This window comes from Varroa destructor, unplaced genomic scaffold (genome assembly GCF_002443255.2).
Source record: "Varroa destructor unplaced genomic scaffold, Vdes_3.0 BEIS01000002.1, whole genome shotgun sequence".
Lineage (NCBI taxonomy): Eukaryota > Metazoa > Arthropoda > Arachnida > Mesostigmata > Varroidae > Varroa > Varroa destructor.
This window is the reverse complement of record NW_019211455.1, coordinates 15985325-16009959: the sequence shown is the minus strand read 5'-3', so window position 1 is coordinate 16009959 and position 24635 is coordinate 15985325. Positions and strand designations below refer to the sequence as shown.

Sequence of the window (24635 nt, the reverse complement as noted above, 5' to 3'; positions counted from 1 at the left end):
TAAACATGTATAGAGTGAAACAAGTATGTATGTGGTGTCATCACCAGTACCAAATTCAGTATCGATTATGAATTGATGTGTAAATCCTACCTCGAACAGGCTCGAAAAGGTGCTAGCCGAAAATTATAAAGAACACGCTATCGCATTGATTTCGTAAGTTTAGCCTGCTGACCATACTAAACGGGATAGCCTTAGACTGGCTGGCGGTCAGGTACGGTTTTTCCTGATATAAATAGATATGCATAAGCTAATGATAGTAGCAACAATTAAAGATTATACACGACATTTCACCTTAGAATAGTAAACGATGACCCGCATTTTTCAGTGAAACCGAGAGAGTCAAAAGTCTTTCAATAGTTTGATATATATATATGGTCACATATGAGCAAATAGATCGTCCACAAATTTGTTTTCATTGTGCCAGACCGGGTCATGGATCGAATTGCCTTTTCACACAAAGCTTGGTACCAGTGTGGTTGTTGTCATTTCTAAGATAGGCGGCATATATCTTAAGTTCGAGCGATGACTAGCACGATTGCGGGCTTCAGCGGAGTTACGAAGCAGTGGAAATACACCGTGTCGCATAGCGCAAAACAGAAACAAGAAGCAACGGGGCGTTTGTTTTCGGTGTATGCATGTTATGAGAGAAATCGATCTGTCCCGGGGTAGGCGATGGGGTTCCGTGGTGAACAGTCGTAGTGATACATGCTTACTCGATCGTTGATAGTGTTCGATTACTCGGTTACTGAAGTCGTAAATGTATGGCGATACGTATGAGTATTATATATTGTACTATATAATTACAGTCTATATGATATGGTATATGAGGCATCACACGAGAAAGTTCAACGGACAAGTCTAGGTTTTGCAACATATTTTTTCTTACTGAAAAAAAAAACAACGAGGTTGATTATCAGTTCTCGATAGTAAAACGTATACATATTACCAAAATACATCGGTTTGTGCTAAACGTTAACATAGGGATCATCGTTCTAGTCGATGACTGCGATAAATTATTCCGTCATAATAAGCACTGTCGAGCACTACTTATGGCTAGCTGGAGGCACTTTGTTAGCTTATCCGTTCGAAAGAAAAATGCATTTCGGATCTGTGTATTTGATGGCCAATCAACAGGTCCCAATTTGCTTGGTCATATGGCCTAATGAACTCAAAAACAAACAAAACTCGTACCAGGCCGTAGGACGATGGAAAGCCGCAAATAGACAAACTACATGAACAGTATCTACCCTTCAAAGGTGGCAGCGCTCAAGGCAGCACTCTAGACAGCGCAAAATGACTTCATTTACCCAGAGTTCCAATCCTGATTCAACGTACGTAACGGCGAAGGTCAGACATCAAATTGTCGCTAATATTAAGGCAGGAAAATGGAGAGAGAACGAGAATGCTCGCGAGTAGATTACGTTGACCTCCAAGCCATAGGGACCATGACAACCTGTCAACATTTTTCTATGCGTACCAGACCTCAAGTTCACGGCTAAACTATAATAATTAGGTGGGAACTCTAGAGGAATCAAAGAAATAAGTATAGCAACACACATGGCTTTAGACGACCTGGAATTAAGTTAGCCTTTGTTCTATACTAGATAATACAACTGTAACAGGCAGCCCAAACAACGCTGGTCTAGTGTAATGACATTCTAATCTCGTATAATCAACTAAGATAATGTTATTATTACACGACTCGGGACACTCGACGACAGAAACTGCTACTGGACCGAAGCAACGGTAAGCGCTACTGATCTCGGAGGCTCGGACAAAGTCTTCGACAAAGTGACGATTAGCTGAATTTCAATCAGTCATCTGTTGGACTGTCGAGTTAAAAGCTCATCTTTAGTCTCGTTCCTCATAATCATTTTTATAAAATTAATGGCTCGAGTTCTATCTGAGTTTGTTGCAACGCAATGAGTTAAAATTGATCAACCAAAAATTACCTGAAACATTGATAGATTCGTTAAACGTAAAAATAGCCTGACTACACGGCCAAGAGGGTTTAGGGCAAGGTTTGAATTGTCTCCATTACACACCTCATGTTATTAAAATGTATTCATTTATTAAAACGGAAAACTACCTATGAATAACATCATAAATGGGCATTATTCAGCAAACGAGTTTTTTTTTTCTGTATTTGTATGTGTAAATAATGTAAAATTTATCTATCCGCCGGTTTCATTTACGACTCTCTGAGCCCGTCTAACAATTCAAAAAAACATGACATACTTCAGGCATTGATAGGCATGCTTACATAAAACCTCGCCCCCTACACATATACAAAGGCTGACAGAAAAGACTTTGCCATTTTTGGAAATCTCCGTTATAGGCAGTCATGCCTCCCCAGAGCGAGCTCACATAGCCCAACCCAACCACACGCCGCTGTAGTACAAGCCAGATTCGCCGTTACGTAAGGGTCGGCGGCACCTACCCGGCCAACTTTGCCGAGACATCGAATTCGTGATGCCAATGTCTGCCGGACGTCAATATCGCCCGACGACAATGTCGGACACCGGCTGTGCCAGATATGCTAGACTGCTCTGAGGTTTTTGGCTGTGAAGTTGGAACGGAAAAATGCAAAAGACCGGATACGGCCCGTGAAACGACGAAGGCATTTTGGCAGCGAGCAGGTAGTTAACAGCAAAAAGCAGGAACGTAGGTATCGAGGCAGGCATCCGGGGCTATACAGCCGTCCACGCAGTATCGAACGGTAAATACGAAATCTAGGTTCCCGTAAGCGACAATGAGAAACCTTTTCTTTTTTACGACTGACCTCTGCTTCTATTTCGCTATGAGGCACCGTTTCTGGCTTATGGAATACGTGCGTGAAATAAACAGCTGGCGACGCACGGTCCAGCCTCTGGACTCTTTTAAGTTTGCCTTAAATGCCGCTAATGCGGGCATGATGGACAAGCTTTAAGGATGGGCGTAATAAAATGGGGCAATACGAGACAGGCATATGCTGCCAGTAGACAGAGCTACATACGACATTCGATGGCTGGCAGAGACATTCTCTCTGGGCTGGAGGCTACCCTCGCAGTGTTCGCTTCATGCTACCGCACAAGAGAAGCGAGACGCAAGTTGTGTTCGGCCCTGCGCCTAACGGCATCTCTGTTCTGTGGTAGCAACTCCCTGACGTTTTCTTTTTTGTTTCTGGCTTGTAACGGCAACGATCGCGTCATTGCTTCATCCAGCGACGCTACTGCCTCACACACGCTATGAATTGCAGTTCGCGCAGGGTACAGCGAATAAATATTGAAAGAAAACACTTACCGGGGCGTTTGCACAAGCTGCTCGCTTTAGTCCACTCCTCTTTCGCAATATAACCCCCTGGTGGCCAGCCAGCTAGCGCCAGCAACCGCTAACGCCGCAGATGCAACCAGAGTGGGAATATAACCTTGTCATCCTTTCTTTTTGTTCTTTGCCCTATCGTTCCTTAAAGCTACGCGCCATCTTAGCAGTTTGGCGATCCTAAAATTAAACTCTTTTTAAAAATTAAACCGCAACGACTCAACAAGAAAGCAGCAAATAAAACGCATGAGAGCTACCATTTATTTACACTATGTAACGAAAAGGTACGTAGAATAATCCTATACATGATAGAGCGCCGTGCAGTATTTGGGGTCGAGACCATCTGTTTGCTTTGAGACTTCAAGAGAACTCCGACAGTACCCCGCTGATAAAACCCGCGTTCTTTTTTGGGTATCTCTCGCGGCGCTCTAGGCCAGACCACTACCGTAGTCATCGTCACCGCTGGCAAAATTTGGAGTGGGATATAGCGTTGTCTAGCCCCCACGGAGATGAGGCCGGATCCTAGCTAATGGCCGTCAAATAGAGCTCTGGCTTAACGTTTCGACCCGACTTTCCTTGTTTAGTGTGCTTGCTTAGCGGTTTCCTTGCCGACGGCTTATGGAGCATGAAGGAGGGCAAAGGGCTGTGTGACTTGGTAGAAAGGGTACCGAACAGCAACAGAGTTGAGACGACGTTGCTCTATCAGCAACATCGACTTTTTCCCAAAAGGTTTCAGTAGAATAGCACACGCGTCAGATACACGCACGCACCGCTAGAACAGACGGCAGTGGGTCCCTTGAAATGCCCTCATCGGTGGATCAGACCAATGACGGCTATTGCTTTTATGCATACGCAACAGGCGTTTGGAGAATTCCGCAAAGCTTTTACGGCTGGCAGGAGTAAACAACCTAATCTAGGCCAACTAAAGTCTTTTCCACATGAGGCAAGGGCATACAACGAGCAGGAGTGAGTTTACGGGCGATTCAGAGGGCTGTAGCTCTACCACCACCGTTATTGTTCGAAATAGGAAATGTTTTACAGAGTTTTACATCCGCTAACCTGCTGGAGATAGGTAGTTTTTTGACGGAAACGAATTCTGTCTACTCACAGTATCTAACACACATCTCACATTGTGGCCGACAAGATTCATAACAGCAACCAGGCAAGACTGAACTATCGAGACAACCCGATATTTTGCGACAGCACCGCATGACGCTTGGCACATTCCCGACGTTGGACGTTTTCTAGCAAAAATTTGGCGTAGCATCTGAGTTGTAAGGGATTTGATTTTAAGGACCAACTTTTAATCACTCAGCTTTTAGGACCAGTGCACACACCCTCGTGACTGCACAGTGTCACCACCGTTGCCGCAAACGTAGCTGCTAATCATAATGAGTGCAGTAGTTCTACAACTGAATTAAGATGACAACCAGTACGTCAAAGAAAACGAAGAAACAAGCAAGAAGCAACTTGTTCTGTATGTAAACGTTGAAACCTTTCGTTTCCCTTTGATCCCTACCAAATGTCTTGATACACTGAGAGCAAAAACTTTTCACGTAGCGTTTCATTTTCTCAATGTGCCAACTCCCACAATCCTCTCTCGCTCCGCTATCATCATTTGCCCCAAGTCGATGACGTAAGGATTACTGGTTAACAAAGTTATGGTGCGCATAGGTAATGTTGAAATGCCCAACTTTAAAAATGCCCGCAAATCTGCATCCAGCGAAGTGTGATAATTATGCGGTACGCTGTGACCATGGCAGACACAAGCCATCTACCGACGAAGAAAGATGCATGTTGGCGTGCCATTTTCTTCGATTTAGTAATGCAACTGGGGAAGCCGGCTAGCTAAGCAAAGATGCGTTCAAGTAACCCACAAGTAACGCCTGGTCATCTCACGGATACAATTAAGATTGGTCGTAACCTCTTTTCTGAGCCATAGTCATTCAAAGAGTCGTAACTAGAGACAATTGAACTGAGTAAATGTACACGTACGATACGCTGGGTGCCGTCCGTTTGGGACGGTACATGGAGTTTATACTCAGAAAGTGCTGCAACACAATTAGTTAACAAAAAACTGACTGGTTTTCTATGTAAAATTATGTAAATTTTAGAGATTCTCCTCAGCATTGAAAGTAATCAAACATTCCATATCTTGCTCTGTTTAGAGAGACAGCGTAGAGAGGATATTTCGCACTGTTTAATTTTTGCTATTACCAATTCCATGCGAGTTTTTTTTTTTATCTCAATATTGAGAAAAGGCACAGTCTGGCGCGGATTTGGGACGCCAAGCGATTTGAAAATAGACCAAAAAGTGACCAGAGCTTCAGAAGCGGAGCAATTGTAAAGAGTGCTATACTGGAAAAAATGCCGTAGCGAGCGAACAAGGCTGACTTTGTTTGGATGGAGAAAATTTTCAAATTGAACTTTACTTCAAGGATTATACATATCTATGGGAACGTTAACGCATAGATGCTATTTGCGAACGTTTTTTACGCCTCAATTATTCAAGATTTATCAAGCATGTACCTCACTGCGTTCAATCTAGTTTACCCTCATCTTATTCGACACTTAAAAGTACGTAATCGCATCCATGATATGATCATACCTATTACAAATCTCTGAAGCCATTCTGTTAATTACGTACTATCATATATCACGATACGATTTATGATAGAATAACATTGAGCTAATATATTTTTAGATTACGCTTCATAAGCCTCATAATTTTCACTTCCATATGCTATATGAAACTTCATATGACAGAGCAACGCCGGCAAGGTAGATTGTACTACCTGACCTTTGCGGCTGACACGTACGAGTACAAATCAGAGGTCTCCCTAGAAAATTTGACGGACCCCCCAGGAACTGACGACTATAACGTTTCGTCTCAAACGGGATTCAAAAAATAGTTATCACTTCTCAAAGCCTCTTTGAGCTATCCGATGAAATGATTTCCCAGCTCAGAAATTGATTTGGGTCCTCTTTCCGATAACTGTCTTCTACGTTCGAGCCCATCCGAAGCGTAGTTTGCGGCATCTCAGCACTGAACAGAGTTTCTATCACAGTAAAATCCGGAACGCGCGACTTGCGTCGCAACCGGAAAAAGAAGCAGACTTCGACTCACTAATAATGACAATTTAATTTATTGCCAAGAGACCCACTAAATTAGTTCAGTATGTATAAGGATTATCGGTATTAGGAGAACGGGATTTTTTGCAAGATTTGTGTATTCAAAACAGGGTGTTCGAGCTTCCGTTATTAATAGCTGAATATCTCGCTGAAATAAAAGAGGACTAGAATAGTTTAGAATAGAACTGCGACAGATATCGTAGAGTCTTACATATATCTGGGGGTGTGTCTAGATTTTCCTCTTGTCCATCATTCCGCTCACATCACAGCTCGCTTTATTCACTGAACGACGAGCTGGGCCCGTGCCGCGACACCATATTAATGCGCTCCTGTCTTTCGAAGCGCCGACGCATGCACAAAGTTTTCGTCCATTCTGCCGGACTTCGACCGGAAGACTTAAACAACAGAAGGGCCTTACATGTTTTATGGCATTCTCTATTTGTTTGCCAGCTTTATTATTTAGATTATTTATCTCTATTGTGTTGCATAGTTGGCTTCGAACCTGAATTTTGTGCAGTGTGCCACGGATAGGACCGAACATTGATCTCAAAATAAGACACCTTAGCTTGATCGTTCTCACGTGGTAACAGCAAAGTAAATATGCGAGTTATAAGCCGTCCTATTTCTGCACGCGTCCTAACACTAATCCCATTTCGATCAAGTTAATTGATTCACTAAGCCGTGCACAATACGGTTTTTATCTAACTTAAACCATTGTGCTAACACTAATTTTATAATTTATACTATTTCTACTTTTTATTTCCCACAGCTAGATAAATCTTTAAATTTTACCCGTTCTAGCAATGCGGGTTACGCGGAGCTTACGTATTAGCGTAAATGTCCTCGAGTGCGCTTTTTCAGCTACCACATTTCCGCCATTACCTATATTGATCCCAGTCAGTTAATGATTGTACATCGTTCATGGTCGACAACGATCGATAGAATCTAAGTTGCGTGAGGATATACTGAAGTAGTACCGGACAAAGAGCAGTCATGTCCTGCCTACGCCCGGTCTGCATAATGCATTTGTCCTTAACCTCCAAAAAAAAAAAGAAAAAAAGGCAAGTATTATGATACGGCCCCACAAGTAGGCTTCCCAGCTTGTTACAAGACAATTCTGATAGTAACCGCAAGGATGATCGAATCGACAATACTGTGGTAGCCACCTATAGATAGATATATAGGCGGAACAGCTATTTAACTAAGCTTTAAAATGAACTGTAAGAAGTCAAAACGATGTCGTCGTAATACTGTTATTTTCATTATTGTTTGTCTTTAACTTTAGCGCTTCTTGATTATGAAGAGCACGATGGGAGGCGACTAAGGGCGTCACATACAATACTAAAACTGATCTGGCTGCGATACATACGGCTACTTAGGTATTTGGCTATTCATTCCGATACGTCTTTAGGCTAGGGCATTGTTTTTTCGCGGAGTTATATAAGACACGGTAGTCTTGGTGACACCACGGAGGATAGAACGAGGACTATGTGTGTTTTTACGGTCTCGTCTTGTAGCTGAGGGAGTGGTCGAAGGTCAGACTCGGGAAATCGCTTCTTGTACCAGTTTGCTCTTCAAACTCCCGTCTGCGTATGGAAGAGATTCACAAGACACATTACGCCTTTCTACTGCTGCGCCAGCTTTTGCTATCCATCTGCATCGTACAATGTCTCGAATAGCCAATGCAAGCGAAGTTACCCGACTCTAGTTGGCATGCCTCAAAGTGCCCCCATAGCCCGGCGCATCCGTTTTTATTACCGTCGTGTTGCTACGCGATGTATCACGAACATTGTTTCATACACCAAAAAGCAGCATGGGTACACACACCACTGCGCCTTTCGTGCCTGTTTCCATTGTTTGTAAAAGAGACTAGGAGGTCTAGCTGCGATTACAACTGCAAGTTTCAATACAGCTGTTGCTTAAGCCCAAGACGAACAAGAATATGCAAGACGAGGCAAAGCAACAGGGATTGTCTCTACGATGCCACTCGATCTTCGAGTAACTGCACTTGTTCCGCGCTGTATGCGGCCTCGTGTTACTGGCCAACTCTTGTTTGGTGAAACCCATCGGTTTATTCTGTCATGAGACAAGACAACACGGCGTGCAGGGATAGCACCTTAGGATAGGGCTCTCTATGGCGCCGCTAGGGTACGGTGAATACAATAACAGCATCTATATATGATATTAACGTATACTTCCACATCTAACGTAAAAAATATCGAACAAAACAGGCATTCAAGAAAACTCATACGTATGTATATATAGATAGATATATGCGTATCCATATATATGTGTAGTTTTTTCCTACTACGAGTCTGTGCTTGATTAATGCAATCATTGAATGATGATTGAACAATGTAATGAAAATTTCTCTTGGTATTTGCCTTCCATACTTGACCATTGACATCATGATCAGCATCAATATGTTCTATCTAATAGCAGTTTAAAGTAGGTCTGGTTGTGCCAGTGTTACATATACACTTATTGTCCCATTGTGCCCCGGAGCCTTTAGGCACGCTCTGTTCATCTTTTATTGTATGAGTATTCTCTTTCGTTACTTTTTCTGTTATCTTTTCCATTTTGTTTAAGTTCGTGCTCTTCAGAACCCTCTCGACCCAGCGCCGCGGGCATCAGTATTCGCCGCTGCCCGGTTCTTTTGACCTCGACGATTATTGTTGATGGTTTCATGCGACCAACCAGTACCATGTCGTGTTCAATTTTCATACGTTGAATTTTTTTGATTTTTTTTTCCGTTATTACCAACCGCTTTCTGAGACCTGCAAGCTTATCGCAACGATCCACCAGGGCATAACACAGGCCAGGCAGAAACCGTCCCTCGAAGACCCTTTTTTCCTCTTCACTACTGTAATAGGTTGACCTTCATGAAGGTGAAGCGCGGCAACTACACGTAGCAAATGAACAGTTTCTTTTTTTAATCATGGCTGGAAGCGTACTACACATGAAGGGAACATCTTATTTGTCGTTGCTCTTAAGTGTTCATACGGAATCAGGATATAGGATCATATAGTGAAAAACGGCAAAAAATATTAATTTGTATATACTTGCGAGCCGTTGCTAATGGCAACTTTATAGCTATGGCCGGAATTGACCTTTGCATTGCAGATCCGATAAATTGATTTCCAGTAGGTAAGACTAATCGAACAGTTCGATTACTCAGAAACTTCCCTTTGCTACATAATAGACTTGTTTGGCCTGGTATCGCAAACGGCAAACCACACCCCACCCCACTCCCGCCTGTCAATTTACGCAGTTTAGCACTGCAATTTGAAGGTAAACGATCCCGTACCTTCCGCAGAGTTATTTTGCCTGCGAGACAAAGAGGTGGGTGGTTGGTGGGGTAAGCGTTAAGATTAGAAGAGAGTCGAGGCAACACCGTATGGGGGAAAGGGGTAGAGGGAACAAAGGCGCTTAATAATTCCTCGACGTACTATGCTGGTTTTGGTGGTTAGAGTAGCCTTGTGGCCTAAGGTCGTATGAAAAAGTTGTTGGCCAATTTTACCCCTGACCCATCAATTAACTATAGCCAAAGACTTTTTGGGAAAGTCGAATTGAAACGGCTCCTTTGAGGGTCATTCCAAGCAATCCGGGTAAGAATGATATTAATGAAGTGCCCGAAATATGCCACGAGAACGTTCTACGTATGGGGTAGTCGACGAAAATAAAATTGATAAAGTGCACTGCAGACAGAGTTTCTGCTTAACAATATTATTATGAATGAGGTACTAAGGAGATACCTTACCTAACTTTTTGCGCGGCTACCACCGCATGTCTAACGCTTCCTCCAAAGACTTAAAGCGCTGTCGAATATCCGAAACATCTGACAAGCAGGTCTGCGGAAACACTTGGGAGGTGCTAGCGCGATTCTAAACTGGTATCGTCTGGGGGACATAATCATCCTTATTGGCTAAGTTTTTTTAGTCACCAAACATAGCTCGATTCCATATTCCAGGTACATTACATATGAAACCTCATGGCAGTAGTAATTTCTGATCATCCAAATATGTATTTATACAGCAACGTTGTTGTACTAATAAATTATGCTGCTTAGTTATTTAGCCAGTCGTTCCGTTTGAAAACGTTACCAGTTACAAGTTCTCAGAGTATTGTTCGCTCCACAGAGTGACTAGTAAAAATGTCTAACTGCTGGTGGACTAGTGCCAATCGCACCCGATACAATAGAAAGAATATATATAACGTTGACAAGCTAAATAAGTTCCAGCCGTGGCGAATGCTACGACTAATATTGTATGCATTCCTAGGTCATTCCTGCGCACGCAAAAGTATCTTAAAAACTTTTGAAAATAATTTCCATAGTGAACCCAATGTATTTTGAAACTACAGTAAGCAATTTACAAAGGGAAAAAGGCCAAGCGGCTGTTGCCTAATATGAAAGTGCGAAATAGGCCAGCCGTCAGACAGCGGAAAGGTTTTGACTTGGGCCTGACTAAGGTAGAACCAACCGTCATACCAATAACACTACTAAGCCTTATTCTGCGCATTGTGCGTCTGCAGTGTTCTTGGACAGATAGGGACTCACAGATGACCTTTTGAGTTTGTCACGTGGATTTCATTTAGGAGATACTGCTGCTGCTGCTACGACCGCTTCGATCCGAGGGGGTCATGTCGCTTTCAAGGTCATCTTTCTGACTCTATTACACTATCTCACTTCACTCCTGCTATTGGTTTCGAAGTCGGAAGCACCTGCGTTGTGACTGCGCACTTAGACATCGCCCTGTACGATTCCCCGTGTCTGCCGGTAAGGTCGCCGAGTGTGACGGTGTCAGCCTGCTTCGGTCATAGAACCTGCCAGTAGCAGACCTTTAATATCCTGGTAATTTACGTTAACGAATAGTAGCTGTTGTGGTAATGATGATGATGATAGCAAAATGGTAATTTAGCTTCGGTCTCCAGGCATGGGGCATATCTTCTCTTCTATTCCTCCTTCTACCCCCCAAATCCTCGTCTTTCGATGGTCCATTCGGTGTTTCTGGGTAGCTCGTTTGCTTCGTTATTGTCGCATTTTTCCTGGATGGATTACATTAACGCCTACATTTGGCGTAAGTGAACTGCGTATCAGCATTTCTGACTTTGCTTCCTGACCGTACCATGAACCTGAGCCTTGACTTTGGCCCGCCGATTTGTGGCGATCCCAAATATCTCCTTTATTTTTGTTTTTGCAGCAGCCCGCCCATTTCACGTCACCTCCATGAGGTTTCTGTTGTGATCTTCATAATTAAATTAAGAAAAAACGCACGATCTCCCTCTGTTTCTGTGCCCGATCTGCGAATTTTGATCGAATCAACGATTTACGAAACGTACGGAGCCCACTTAGCCTATTTTTGCTGATGGTCTGATTATTCACCGCCATCGCTAGTGCTGTTGGGCTTAGTGGTCTTTATAGTAGTAACAGAGTGTGAGGATTCGCCAGTAGCGACCGAATCAACAATTGTAGGAAAGCCGCCCATTTAGTGGCCCAGACGAAATAGTATCCTTGTAGTCTAGCCAGGCACAGAAAATTATGAAGTTCCGGAAAGACACGTTGAGCTGCTTGTGTTGTTCGCCCGGCGCAGTTCGTTGTCATTGTGCCATCTCACATATGACTCGCTTAGCTCGTCAGCTAAGCTGATGCGGACAAGCGAGACGGACTTGCCTAAACAACAACGGAAGCAGGAGCAACAGCAACTTAGCTTCGTACTATTCGCACGCTCAAACCATAGATACTTTTTTTGTACATTTTTCTTTCGCGCACTAGCATATTTGCAGGGAGCGCTAAAAGCAGTAGCAGAGGCCTGGGGTACGGACCCCTGATGCCGTTCCATTTCAACCCGTTTTTGTTGTGTGGACTTTCCTTACACAATGTAGCATGACCAACTGCAACAACCACCAGAGGAGACAAGTAGCTGCTCCTTAAGACACGTATGCACGAGACAACAAAGAGAGGAAGTAAATCGAAAACGATCAGACGAAGTGCTCGCTGTGTCTCACCGAGCCTGATCTCACCATACTGATTCTCCACCTAGTCTAGTTTAGCCCAGCCTAGTTATCCCAAAAGTAACAAAGTGAACAACAAGAGTAGTCTACGCAAACTAGGGGTTGGCCGGCTTCCCTCCATCGCACCATCCCAGGGATCACCTAGTTTTAATTTACTGACCCCTTTTTCCTACACCATCTTGGCACAATGGCGTTCCGCCCGACGACAACAGCTTTGACTCAACTCAGCAGGATTTTAAGTCGCAGTCATTCGTGTTATTGCGGTATTTAGAGTTCTGCTCTTCGAATCCCCTTAATCAACCAGTTTCTATTGCTTTGTTTTGTGATAGGGGAGATCGGCAAACGAGGGGACACGGGCCTGCCGTTACCGCGGGAATAGTCGCTGTCAATTATATCATTGCCACTCTCTACTACTCCCTCCCATACCTAATATCAACGAGTGGGGAGTTGCCCTTTAGCTCTTCCGGTAACAACAGTGCCAGTTAGTTTATAGGTGTTCTTTTCACCACAATGTCACCAACTACTGCTACTTGTTCCGCTAAAATTACTGTCGTCTCAATAAATATCCTTAGTAACAGTTCTACAATAGTATGATGCTTCAAACAGCACGCAAAACGTCGAAGCTGTGGCACTGCTTTGCCAGCGTGCTTATGGGCTTTGGGAGAGGGCTTTGGCCTAAACAAGGTGGAACACGGCAGACCTTCGCTGCATACGAAGTGAACACCAAGCAGAAAGGCAGAATGGAACAGAGACTGAAAGGCAACCAGCTTTGGAACACAGTGCATCAGACCACAGACCGACCAGCCATCGACAGCAGGAGATTAAGGTCAACCTTTTCCTTTTCTCTGGCCCTTCAGGATACAGGATTTCTGGTTCTGCCCTCCAGCCAACTAATACACCGAGTAGAGTCCACAAATAATGGAGCGAATACAAGAATACACATGGCGTTTCGCCGCACGATAGTTTTCTCAGAGCAACGGGCAACGACAAGTAAGTACCTTTTTGATCAGACCGACGAATCGACAAGAGAAAGCTTACAATGGGGGGCATGGCAGGGGCAAGCAGTAAATGACCGTACCATAAGACGACTGCCTACTATGAACGGTATGTTTTACACATTTCATAAAATTGCCACTTAAATAGAATTCAGCTGTGCGACACGTACGATTATAATACATTTACCACCTAAAGCATATTGTGATTGAACGGAGCTACGTGAAGAACTTTGCGGAAGGCTGACAACAAAAAAGATCTTTAAAAATGGGACCTTTTAAATGTACTCCATTTTGAATCTATTCCGAACGACTTAAACCAGCAGTAGCGGGCTTAAGTAGCGTTTACTGGTAGCGTTTACTGGTAGCGTTTACTACACAAAAGTTACGAACACGGTTAAGATCCATACCCGCGCTTGTAGCAATTTACAATAAAATATGGACAGGATGAAATAAGTTCAATTAGGCAGCCAGTGGTATTTGTTTTTCAAACTTATTCATTTTGTCATATTCAGAAGTGTCGGCCAAATTGTTCATACACAATGTGATACTTTGCGATAGCGAGCTATCGACTGCAGCGAAGAAATTGAACTTACGCAATGTAAACACGATGGAAAACTTTTACTGCATAGACTTGCCTGATTGAAAAACAAGTTGACATACGTATTTATATTGCAGTTGTGGCTGGCCTACATCGACAGCGATTTGCGCGGTGATCGTAGTCATTAGAACTCAAGCTATCCGAGGCCCCTGCTAGTTTTCCGGTACCTAACCAGCCACCAAATACGGGGTCCTCTGACACCTCTAAGTAAACCTGTATCAACAGGCATGGAAATTTTGCAATAATACAATCTATAACCCTAAACGCTGTGCCAATACAGGAATAGACTGCAAGTAGGCGGCCAAAAAAAAAACCGCGGGTCGTGCCAAAATTGCTTCTCAGCGTCTCGCAAATACCAATATTCAATTCAAAGTTTGCAAAGGCTGGTGCCAAAACCTTTCAGTGGGTTCTATTTCTGCTCTCTCCCTCTCTCTTTTTATATACATTTACGCATTTGTATTGCCGACGATTTGGCGCGTTAGAGTTGAAACGAATTCGTTAATACTCCTGTTTGAAAGCATAGCGTTTCTGTAAAACATACGCCTACGTTGCATTAGTATTGTCGTCGAATTGGTCTGTACACAGCGTTACGCGTCAGGTTTTCAAGAAAAACGCGATACAAACTCGATCTTGGAAAGGACATCAGGCATCTGCACAAGATGGCGTTCTTCGTATGCTCTTGACGCTGTTGCTTCTTTCGCCTTATTTGCTTTGCGTGGTCCCATTCGTTTTTATAGCCGTGGATTTGCTCCACTTTTTACTGAAGTAAAGAGGTTGCATAATGTACTTCACGAAGGGCGACACTCTTGTATTGTCATTATACATTTATACGCTTGGGAATACCGTCAAATCTATAGTGCACTCTTGCAAATCAGACTAGCTATAATTTTCATCTAAATAGTTCCTAGGGCAATTGATCGTTAAGGTTTCGGAATATAATAGATAGCCTTAAGCTAACAGAACAACGAATACGTTCAATTATCGAATACAGTAACCAAGCTGATGAACTTGGGTAAAACCACCCCGGAGCTTCCTGCCAGGGGTATAACGTCCCGTCGCAACCAAAAAAAATACGCAATAAAAGAGTGACCTTACACTATTAATCATCAACAGTGAAAAGAACAGCGGCTATTTCCCCGCTGTTACACAATGCTAATTTCGTTTGTTTGTCGTTCCTTGCATAACTATAGGTTATCTCAAACGGCTGAAAGAAACAGAAAGGGGTCAATATAAACTTAACATGAGATACTTTTTTTTTTCGGTCAAAAAGGGTGATTAGTTGTAATCACATGTAGGAGACGATCAAAAACACGAGTGCGCATACGTCAGGTTAGGCTTCACTGTTTTAACAGAAGAAACGCCCCCGGGGCCTATTGGATTTGTTAAAAAAGAAGAAACAACATATTTACTTGAACTCAATAGGTGATAAAAACACAGATCATGCTAATAAAATATACAGTCATAAACGAAAGTGCATTATCTTATCCCTATTTAGGAGACCTATCATTCAAATTTATTCGACCTGTACTAGCGATTAGGTACATGGCCCATGAAGCACAGATCTAATATAAACTTTATTACGATATTGCCTGTTCGCCTTAAATTAACTTCTATTGCTCAATTCAGCCCTGAACCCTCGACAAGGGCCGTGGCAATTCTACCAGCCAAATGTAGCCTGCTTCAACCTATCCCATTGTCATGACCGGCTGATTGTGCCGCATCAATTCAGTTAAATCAATAGTTTGATTGTGACAGCCCATAATTTACAATTCGATCGGTTTACTGCTCTGATTGGGTATCGGGTAGGACCAATGCGACATTATGAGCCAGCTGCACCGCTGCCTGCGGGTCCCAAAACAGGGGCATCTGAAGGTAGCCCAATACGACCCATCCCATACAGCACACTTCGTTCGATTCTTGCTGTTGCTGCCATCCACCGATCAGCGCATATCCGCGTACGTACATGCAATTGCCCCCAAGTGACGGAACGGCCAAATCAACGAAGTGCTTCCAAAAAGCCGTCCTATCACCATCAATTTTGCAAGGTTGCATTGCGCACGAGGGACCTGGCCATAATAGTTGTACTGGCTCTCATAGCTGAATATTTGTCTGTGTCTAATAGGAATCCTATGCCAGCACATTAATTTGTCTGCCGATATCATTACATACAGAGACACGGGAAAAATATGGGTGCCAGCTACCTGGAGTCACAGATGTAAAATGTTAGTACAGGTGTACTTAAGCTTAATTTGCGCCTAACTATGGTTAGCCAAATTGGTGCCAAATTGGTCGATAGTTAGAGTTCCCCTAATGATCCCTGCGGGGCTCCTGTTCCACGTCGTATACTGCTTTACTTTTAGGGTCATATCAACCGACAGAGCAAACGCGTCGATGCTAACAAGTACGATCCTTTTGCAATAGGTCGTACTTTGTCTCGCTTAACAGCCGACACCCGGCACCCCATTGCCGTTATATCCATCCTCTATACCCATTTGTCACGTGCGTTTAGCATTCTACATATGTACCAAACAAATGGTCTAGATAAATTATGAGATAAGTATTCTAAATATGATGTTTACCTCGCGATACCCACACGGGCCATACTGAACATACGTAATTTAAGAGCAAGCCTTCTACCCTCTCTAGCTCGTAGTTCTTCTTTTTAGTTCACTGTTTTTGTTCGGAACAGCTCATTAAATGCCATATGTCATATTCATTTGTCAACTAGGCAGTTCGCGTTGTGGCTACGACGCTGGGCCGAAGGTGGTCAGCTGATCTTGATTTAGTAGCTGTCTAAGCTTAGATCAAGTAGCGGTAGAGGAAATTCTGCAAAGAACATAAAGATCATGTATTACATTTATATAGCTTTATTTTTTTGGTAACAGCAGTGATAGTACGAAGAAAGCATCAGTACGTGCCCTATACGAACGTTTTTGCCATAGGGATCCCTTAGGTCGAGTTTGTGCGAGGATCGGTATAGCGCCAAAGGACCTTTGAAAAAATAGTAGGTAGCGTATTGGTTTGTTAATCTTCGGAACATATTCTAGGCTAGGTTCAAACCCAAGCATAGACACACGATTTATTTCGTGATGGCTGGGAACTTGCCGTCTGCCTGACGGAAGGCCTAAAGGCGATACCGAACGTAAAGCTCAAAACATAGAAGTGAGATGTCAAATATTCTGAGCGGATCAACAAAAGTCGAATTATTCTTTATGTCGTTTTCATTTTTCGGTGCGTAACAAGCAGAAATGAGACAAACGTAGTCAAAACAAGAACGTATTTCCGTGAAATGTGCATCAGAGTATTGGCCAACAGTATCTGTGCTGTCTAAGGTACGACTTAGCCGATCGGATATACTCAGAATTAAACCAGCTTCGATCTCTTTTCACAAAACATATCAAGGTGCATAATAAATAGAGAGGTCTTCTTACCATGCTAATATCTGCTTCCTTTGTCAAGGTTTTGAATGCTGCTGGCAGTGATTGCTTAGAAGGAGTAATTATCCGAGCTGGAAAACAATAGAAGGACACTACGTATAATCACACGAAAATGAAGGAGTAACGCAGTCCTTTGCAGCAACAATCGTCGCAAAAATAAGGCAATTTATTTTCTTAGATGTTTAGAAATATATAAGGCCAAGTCTCTATTCCAACTCATTCGCTTGAAAAGTCTTCACCTTTAGATGTTACCCATGAAATGATCAAGTGGGCGTGCGTACACGGAACATCAATTCAGTCGTCTTGAACTTCGAACGTCAGCGGAGTGGTTTCGTCACCGGAAGCAGAATGAACGTTATGAGGTGCAGAACCCTCCAGGCTTGTTAACCCTATCGTCTCTATCGTCACTCAGCTTCCGGTAGCAAAAACAATGACTACAAACATATGCGAGCATGTGGTAGTGACAGCCTCGCGGAGCTCTTCCTGGTCGTTCACTGACAGTTTTTTGAGTGCCCTGTCATTGTCGGTCAGGTGAGAGACCAACTTTTTCTTGACTCTTCTGTTCTCGTATCCTCTCATTGTGAGAAGCAGCTACTATATCACTGTGGTTGCTGAATCGCCGCATTAATTTCAACAAACGTCTATCAGCCACGATGGCATAGGGAAAGTCCTAGCCTTCCACGGCAGCTGCCGAAGCTGGAGTAGGACGAGAGCCCAGCTGCGCTAATTCAAGCCAACCGCCCGTTCCTGCAGAAGTTCACCTTCCACGATGTTGTATAGGTCGTACGCTAGCGCTCGTTGTGGCTAGCGATAAAGAAGAAGAGAGAAAGAGCTTGAGGAAAAGGTCCCCCGCGTCAAGACGGCAGTGAAGTGACCACAGCCGACCATGAGCTAATGAACCAGCTTATCTCTACGACTGTATAGAATGTTAACTTGGGTTCATTGACCCAAAAGGGATTACTTGAGGAAGCGTACGCGTACATGAGCAGTTGCTAGTACCAGAAGTAGCTGCAGCAAATCACACTTAATTATAAGCAATTGTATATATATATATATATATATATATATATAAGAAAAAAATAATATAAATCATATCATTTATTCAGAGATTTAAATGCCTCACGAAGGTACTTCTGATACTAAACATATATATACCTATATAATAGTGTATCTAAAAGTATACACTGTGAGACCCAGTGTTTTGAAATAGAACCTACAGGTTATCGTTTCATCCAAGTTTGCTTTCAAGTTGGGATTGCCAAGCCGTCGAAAACAATTTAGTTGTCGACATGGCGGATTAATAGGAGCTGCGAATATATATGAGTTTCAGTGAGCTCTACCACAATGAAGTTCAATTTTTGGGTTAGGAAAGTTTGTGGGATTGCATCTTTACGAAACGTATTATTATGACAATACATGCTTCAGCTCACTGAGTTAAGGATCCCTACCGAAGCCCTTGTCGACCACATGTAGGTGATTGCACATTTCTTTTTCACTGAACACTTTAATTTAGTTCAGTATATAATTTATAATAGTAAAAATGGGGAGTTCCTGGTGCATCAATGTCTCGAAGCTCCATGACCTAGGTAGCTTCCGCTACAGTTACAATTTCAAGAAAACATAACCACAACAAGATGCAGGTCTTTTCTTGCATGGCAAGCTAAATGCTCTCCTTTGCTGTATACTGAGACAATTTTTTGACCTGATTGTATAGCTCCTATAAACTCCCATATCCAATATGCGACCCGCTGCAGTAACGACTGTTACTGTGCTACCTGTTGCTATTACAAGCAGCCATTATTTCGGGAGATTTACTTCAAAGCAATAGTTCGCTTGCATCCCACTTTTATATTATACTGTTGCGGAACACTTTTTCGTGTTTTGTCGCTCCCGATCATCTGGTGGCTGCAAGTCCCTTAGGAAAAACGTGGTCCTTAGCTTGACTTTGCATGACGGTGCTTTTTGAGCCTCTGGTCCGGTCACTTTTATCTACTCTCCATTTTAGCCAATGTTGTCTGTGCTCGTTCGAGCCTTTCTGGAGGCCGAATTCCCTTGGGAACGTGTCAGTCCAGCAACTCTATTGTAAAGGATCATCGAACGTCACGAGTCCAATGACTGAACCCAGCAAAGGAAAATACAGTGAAAAGAGAAAAGTATCATTTATCCTTAACGTTTTAGCCTTCATCCTATAAGCGACATGTGCCACGTCACACTCCACGCCGGTCGTGCCAGCTTGAGAGACAGAGCTTTCTCAGCTGAAAGAGGTTTTTCAGTCGAAAGAGCTTTTCTCCACGAAGTACATAAAATGAGGTAAGCCATCCCTGAACTTGCCAGAGCAAAACCTAATTAAACAATACTACGCAGGTCAAAAAAGGACGGGAGAAAGTGCGGTTACAATTCAGAGAGGTCCAAGGTATGGGCTTGTGCTCAAGCAAGGTCGATAGCAACCAGTTCAACATGACGTCGCCCACACCGATCGTTCAATTGCTCTCTTTGCTGCAAAAAGCTTAATATCAGGAGGAATATCTAAGCCCGTACGTTTCTTTTTTTCTATTTTTTGTGTGCACTTCTCTGTCGCTCTGTCGTTCTCCATAACGCCCCTGATTTTTTCCCTTCTTCGGTAGCACTATCGACATTTGTTACGAGTCCTTTCAAAGTTTGCCATGCGTCCATTCCTCTTACTGAAGACCACCGGGCTACCCTCGTCAGCGGCCCGCTCCCGAAGTCACGAATCGAACGTTCAGTGCTTTTTAGACTGTTGCCCTTGTTCTCCCTATGTCTCATCGTTTGCTTCCGCCGCTTTGTTTATTTGAGACCGCCTCCTGTACTTTATGGTTTCCATAACCTGTATACTTGTTTAACCATCTATGCTTGCCGCATTGCTGGCTTACCTTGTTACTCCCTTGTCAAGCAACTTTACCTTTATGACCCGTCAAGAGTCACAATGACCTCGACAAACGCTGCTTGTTGTAGAGCTAAATGCTTCCCAAAGTCGCCTCTGCCTCCACCCTACTGAAAGGGTTAAGGCAATTAATATCAGTCCTGGCCGAGGCTTCTCGTAATGCATGTGGAGTTCCTATTCCACCGACTCTCTTGTAAAATGTCCTTTAAATAGGCTGCTCACGCTTCGATCATTTTTCGGACTCCGTTTGACCACACCCAAACCTGCTATTCTTATTTACGTTGCTTTCCATCTTGTTTTGGAGTCCTATTGTCCTGCTCTTTATTTTACTGCGGCAGCCTTTCGCGTCTTTGTCCAACCGTCCCATACAAACAAACGAATTTCTTGATTCTGGGAATGCGCGCTGCGGTACAGCCATTAGCCTCCCGACGACTCTACAAAACTGTTCGGCGGTGGCGATGACGGTGTTTACGCACGCATGACTATCCATTGTTTTTTAGCTTACCGTTACTTCGGTTTTCGACGCTGCTAATCATAATAATCCCCGATTTTTACCACAGCACACAAACTTGAATACCTCAGCCTTACGCTATACGTGGCAGGCCTACAGTTTTATAGATTATAGAGAGACGCCTCATATGGCGTCACATTAACAGACTAGCGACGTAATGGGAGACAGGAATAACTGGGAGCCGCCACAAAGCGCTCACTCCTGCTTAGCAATGACACCGAACAATTACAATAACAGTTACGCGAATGTAAATATTCAGCAAGAAAAGATGCAGATATGACCTGGACGACGGCATGCACGACGAACGGTATAGCGGGAGTGGTTCACACAGAAGACGAGCGAAATACCTTCAATTGTCTCGTAGGCTTGTCGTGTATTAACAGCTTTATAGATTAGCACACATCATCGAAGCCCAGGAAAGCGCGCCCTTCTTTAATAAGTCTTCCGACGACATTTCTAAATAATATTTTTTTTTCCCACTTTTCGCTGCTGCTCTTTCTGGCTACGAACATAAAACTATTCCGCACATTATAGGTTGTATGACCGTGTGCGGGTACCATCGTACCACAGCCGCCTTGCTGGAAAGGGAGTTAATAAAGGGGCCACTGGCTTGCCCTGAAGACCTGTCATTGTCTTAGGTTTCGATGGCAGCCCGCGAAAAGCCAGCTGCGTAACCCTAAAATATTACCACCTCACTCCAGCTTTCACGATAGCTACAACGGAAACTATTATAGCTTTTTGCGCAAATGCACTAGTAATTAGGTTTCCACTGCTGCTATCAATAAAGTGGCTTTCCTACTAACGTAAAGCCTGAAAGTGAAAATTTGCTCCATATTCGACTTGCCTAACTCGAAACCAAGCCCAGTTGGACTTACAGTGCCCCACGTGATATCCAACGAGGCATCTGGCCCGCTGCAGCAATCTGGCGAGCGATGGTATTTCATAGTTTCACAATTAACTTAGAAACATACTAGATACAGAATTTCTGAGTTAAGTAGGCTGGCGTCATTCTGTAACAATGTCTACGCCAACGACATTACGATATGACTAGGTCCTTGACTTGTCGCTCGAGTAGCGTCGTAAATTGAGAAAATGTACCCACCTTAAACCGATCAAACAACTCATTCTAATGGACGTTTCTTCTTTGTTGTTAACGCCGCCTACGTAGTAAGATTCTAGCTGATTTTGGAGGAAATAGCCAGAGGTGGATACTTGTAGTTACGCAGAAGCAAAGTTCAATAGATTACCCCGAGATCGCTCTCCTTTTGTTTGAGGCTAAGAGGAGTGGCTGACCAATTTCATCCTATGCACTCAAGGGGCACATGCGCGCATTTTTGTAATATTTAAAAATAGAGGACAGACCTGCTGTTCGAGTAATCACTTGGCTTTTCAGCTACTGTCACTATTGAAATGATAAAGAAGCTTCGTAAATTGCAAACGAATAGGCACACGACGCGTGTAAATAACGAAAGAGTGATGTTTTTTTCGGAGAGAACATCTCATACAATGGCTTTGCACAGGTAAAAGTGGCGATCAAGAAACAGAGAGAAGCTGTAACCCGCTCGATCCACCCGAATTTCACATAGGGAACGTTGTCATCAACGCTACTTGTAAGCAATGCCCTAACCTGTAGTTGGGATTGGATCAACAATGACTAACAGGATTCGTTTTCTAATTGAAGGACCCTAATGTTATTAGAGCCTAATTCACCCTAGGTTTAATTTGATGAAAAATATGAGCGCTGTGAATTAGTATGCCGCGTCTGTGACTCATGGCTAGACGTATAAGTCCAGTGTGGTGGCCAATGAGTCCTTTCGCGAAGTGTTCAGAAAGCTGCTTTTGACAACATTCTATTATTGGTCGACACTTACATCCTCATCTGGGTTCCCTCTGTCAGTTACGAGTCGCCATCGGTCGCTGAGCTACATGATATGCGTAATAGAGTTTACAACCTTTATAGTGATTGGTTTCTACGAGACCGGAGTAACCAGTTCGACGAATGAGAGCGAACGAGATCTATGAGAGATTTAAATTCTACCTATGGTTCGATGATTGATTTCTACTGTTCAACCTATTACTTTATCAGGCATAGCGCGAATATGATTACACACCATATCAGTATTAGTGTTTATTTAAATTAGTTGACACTGTAACCCACTGGCATCAATGCCGATTTTCACGAGGGATTCTAGCAGGTGCTCATTGATAATAACTGCACGGATGCTTTTTGGGTCAAATACAAAAGACAAATCTTGCCAACCCAACAGACACCTGACGTACTAACCTATAATGCCGCCATAGTAGCAACAGCATTTCAGCGAAACGTACGGACCTATCGCAGATTGATCGGGCTGAGATATGCCCACCCGCCGATTCCCGTGAAGGGAATCATCAAGCGAGACTACAGAATCTACATATAGAACAAATCCAGTATCAACGCATCCATCGTTCCCCAGTCCGTTTATCCATCGTCAGCCATTCGTACGTCGTATTCTCGTACCACTCTTTAGGCTGTGCAGTCTGTCGCTTATGCCTAGCATACATCTAGCGGGTGGCTGCGTGAACTTCTTACGCCGTCGTCGTCGTCGTCGTCGTTGGCATCCACAGCTGCAACAGCAGCGACTTCTATAGCAGAATTAGTTTTTGTGATAACCAGAGCACCCTCGCGCCTACCCCCTGCAGCTTGGACCTTTGGGGTGAAAGGTAGCAACACACAATATCACGCGGTCTCACGCACCATAGACTACGTAATGCTGCACTATAGAGCTACAGTATAGGGTGGTAGTCATACAGGATTCAACAGGAATAACTCCAGGTGCCGGTGTTAGGGCTCGTGCCCACCCCTGAGCATTGACGCAGTTTTACGCTGTATACAGCCGGCATATTGATCTACGAACTAATATAACATTATATATTGGGGAATAGGGCCAGTATATCCATCGCTAGACTTTGGAACTATTAGAACGCGATGCGCTCGAGCGGTGCTGAATTGATAAGAGCGTATGCATCATCGCCCTAGCGCTCTGTTCGCCATTAAGGCGTCACGAAAAGCCATCGTGGCGAGACTAGGCAATATTCGTGCACATACACACAGCGAAAGATTGTCATGGCACAGTCACTCAGACGAGCTTGCCGTCATTGGCAGGAGAACTCGAGTTAGACTGCGTGCCTGGACAGACATAAGCGATTTACTTTTGCCAGGTCTCCTGTTTGCTTCATATATGCATCAAATACAGATTTAAGACAAAATGCATCATATATCCTGTACACAACAGGTGGTGTACGAATATATGTTATGGAATTTCGATTCTATCGGACCGTTTTCCCCACTCTTCTGTCTTCGTCAACTAGCTACTCGCTACATATTTTTCTGCCTAATATTGAATTTAATAAGCTAACCATATAGACTCAGTTAGCCAGACCGCTAAGACAACGATGGTAGCATCGAAAACGACGCAGCTGGATGTGCGAAAATGAGCAATACTAACAGAGGTGATAGAAACGATCTACTTCTATTTACTACTGATTCATTAGCTGGGCAAGTACTTTATCAAACTACCAATTGGCCGATCAGCCAGTTACCCTGTTGGCAGGCAGACCAACGAATTACGAATAACATTACATCGACCGTTCCGCCATTTTCCGACTATTCGCTGCTCATTGTGCCCATTAGCCCGCGCACGGATTTGCTGGTTTTCTTACTTGGTCGAATAGGCGGTAGATCACCCATTGCACCTGTTTGCCCCTA

The 24635-nt window shown here is 43.5% G+C and overlaps 1 protein-coding gene across 6 annotated transcripts in view; it reads right to left on the bottom strand.

Annotated features, from left to right (window-relative positions):
- GlcT (ceramide glucosyltransferase) overlaps positions 1–24635 on the bottom strand; it is a 130909-nt gene that overhangs the window by 69641 nt on the left and 36633 nt on the right. Inside the window, exon 1 of one of the 6 annotated variants that reach the window (XM_086980436.1) lies at positions 16617–16654. The exons of the other annotated variants lie outside the window; for them this stretch is intronic. Within the exon in view, the coding sequence (XP_086836562.1) occupies positions 16617–16648 (32 nt within the window). The 5' untranslated portion in view covers positions 16649–16654. Of the gene's footprint in view, positions 1–16616; positions 16655–24635 lie in introns of those variants that run through there. 6 annotated transcript variants of the gene reach the window in all.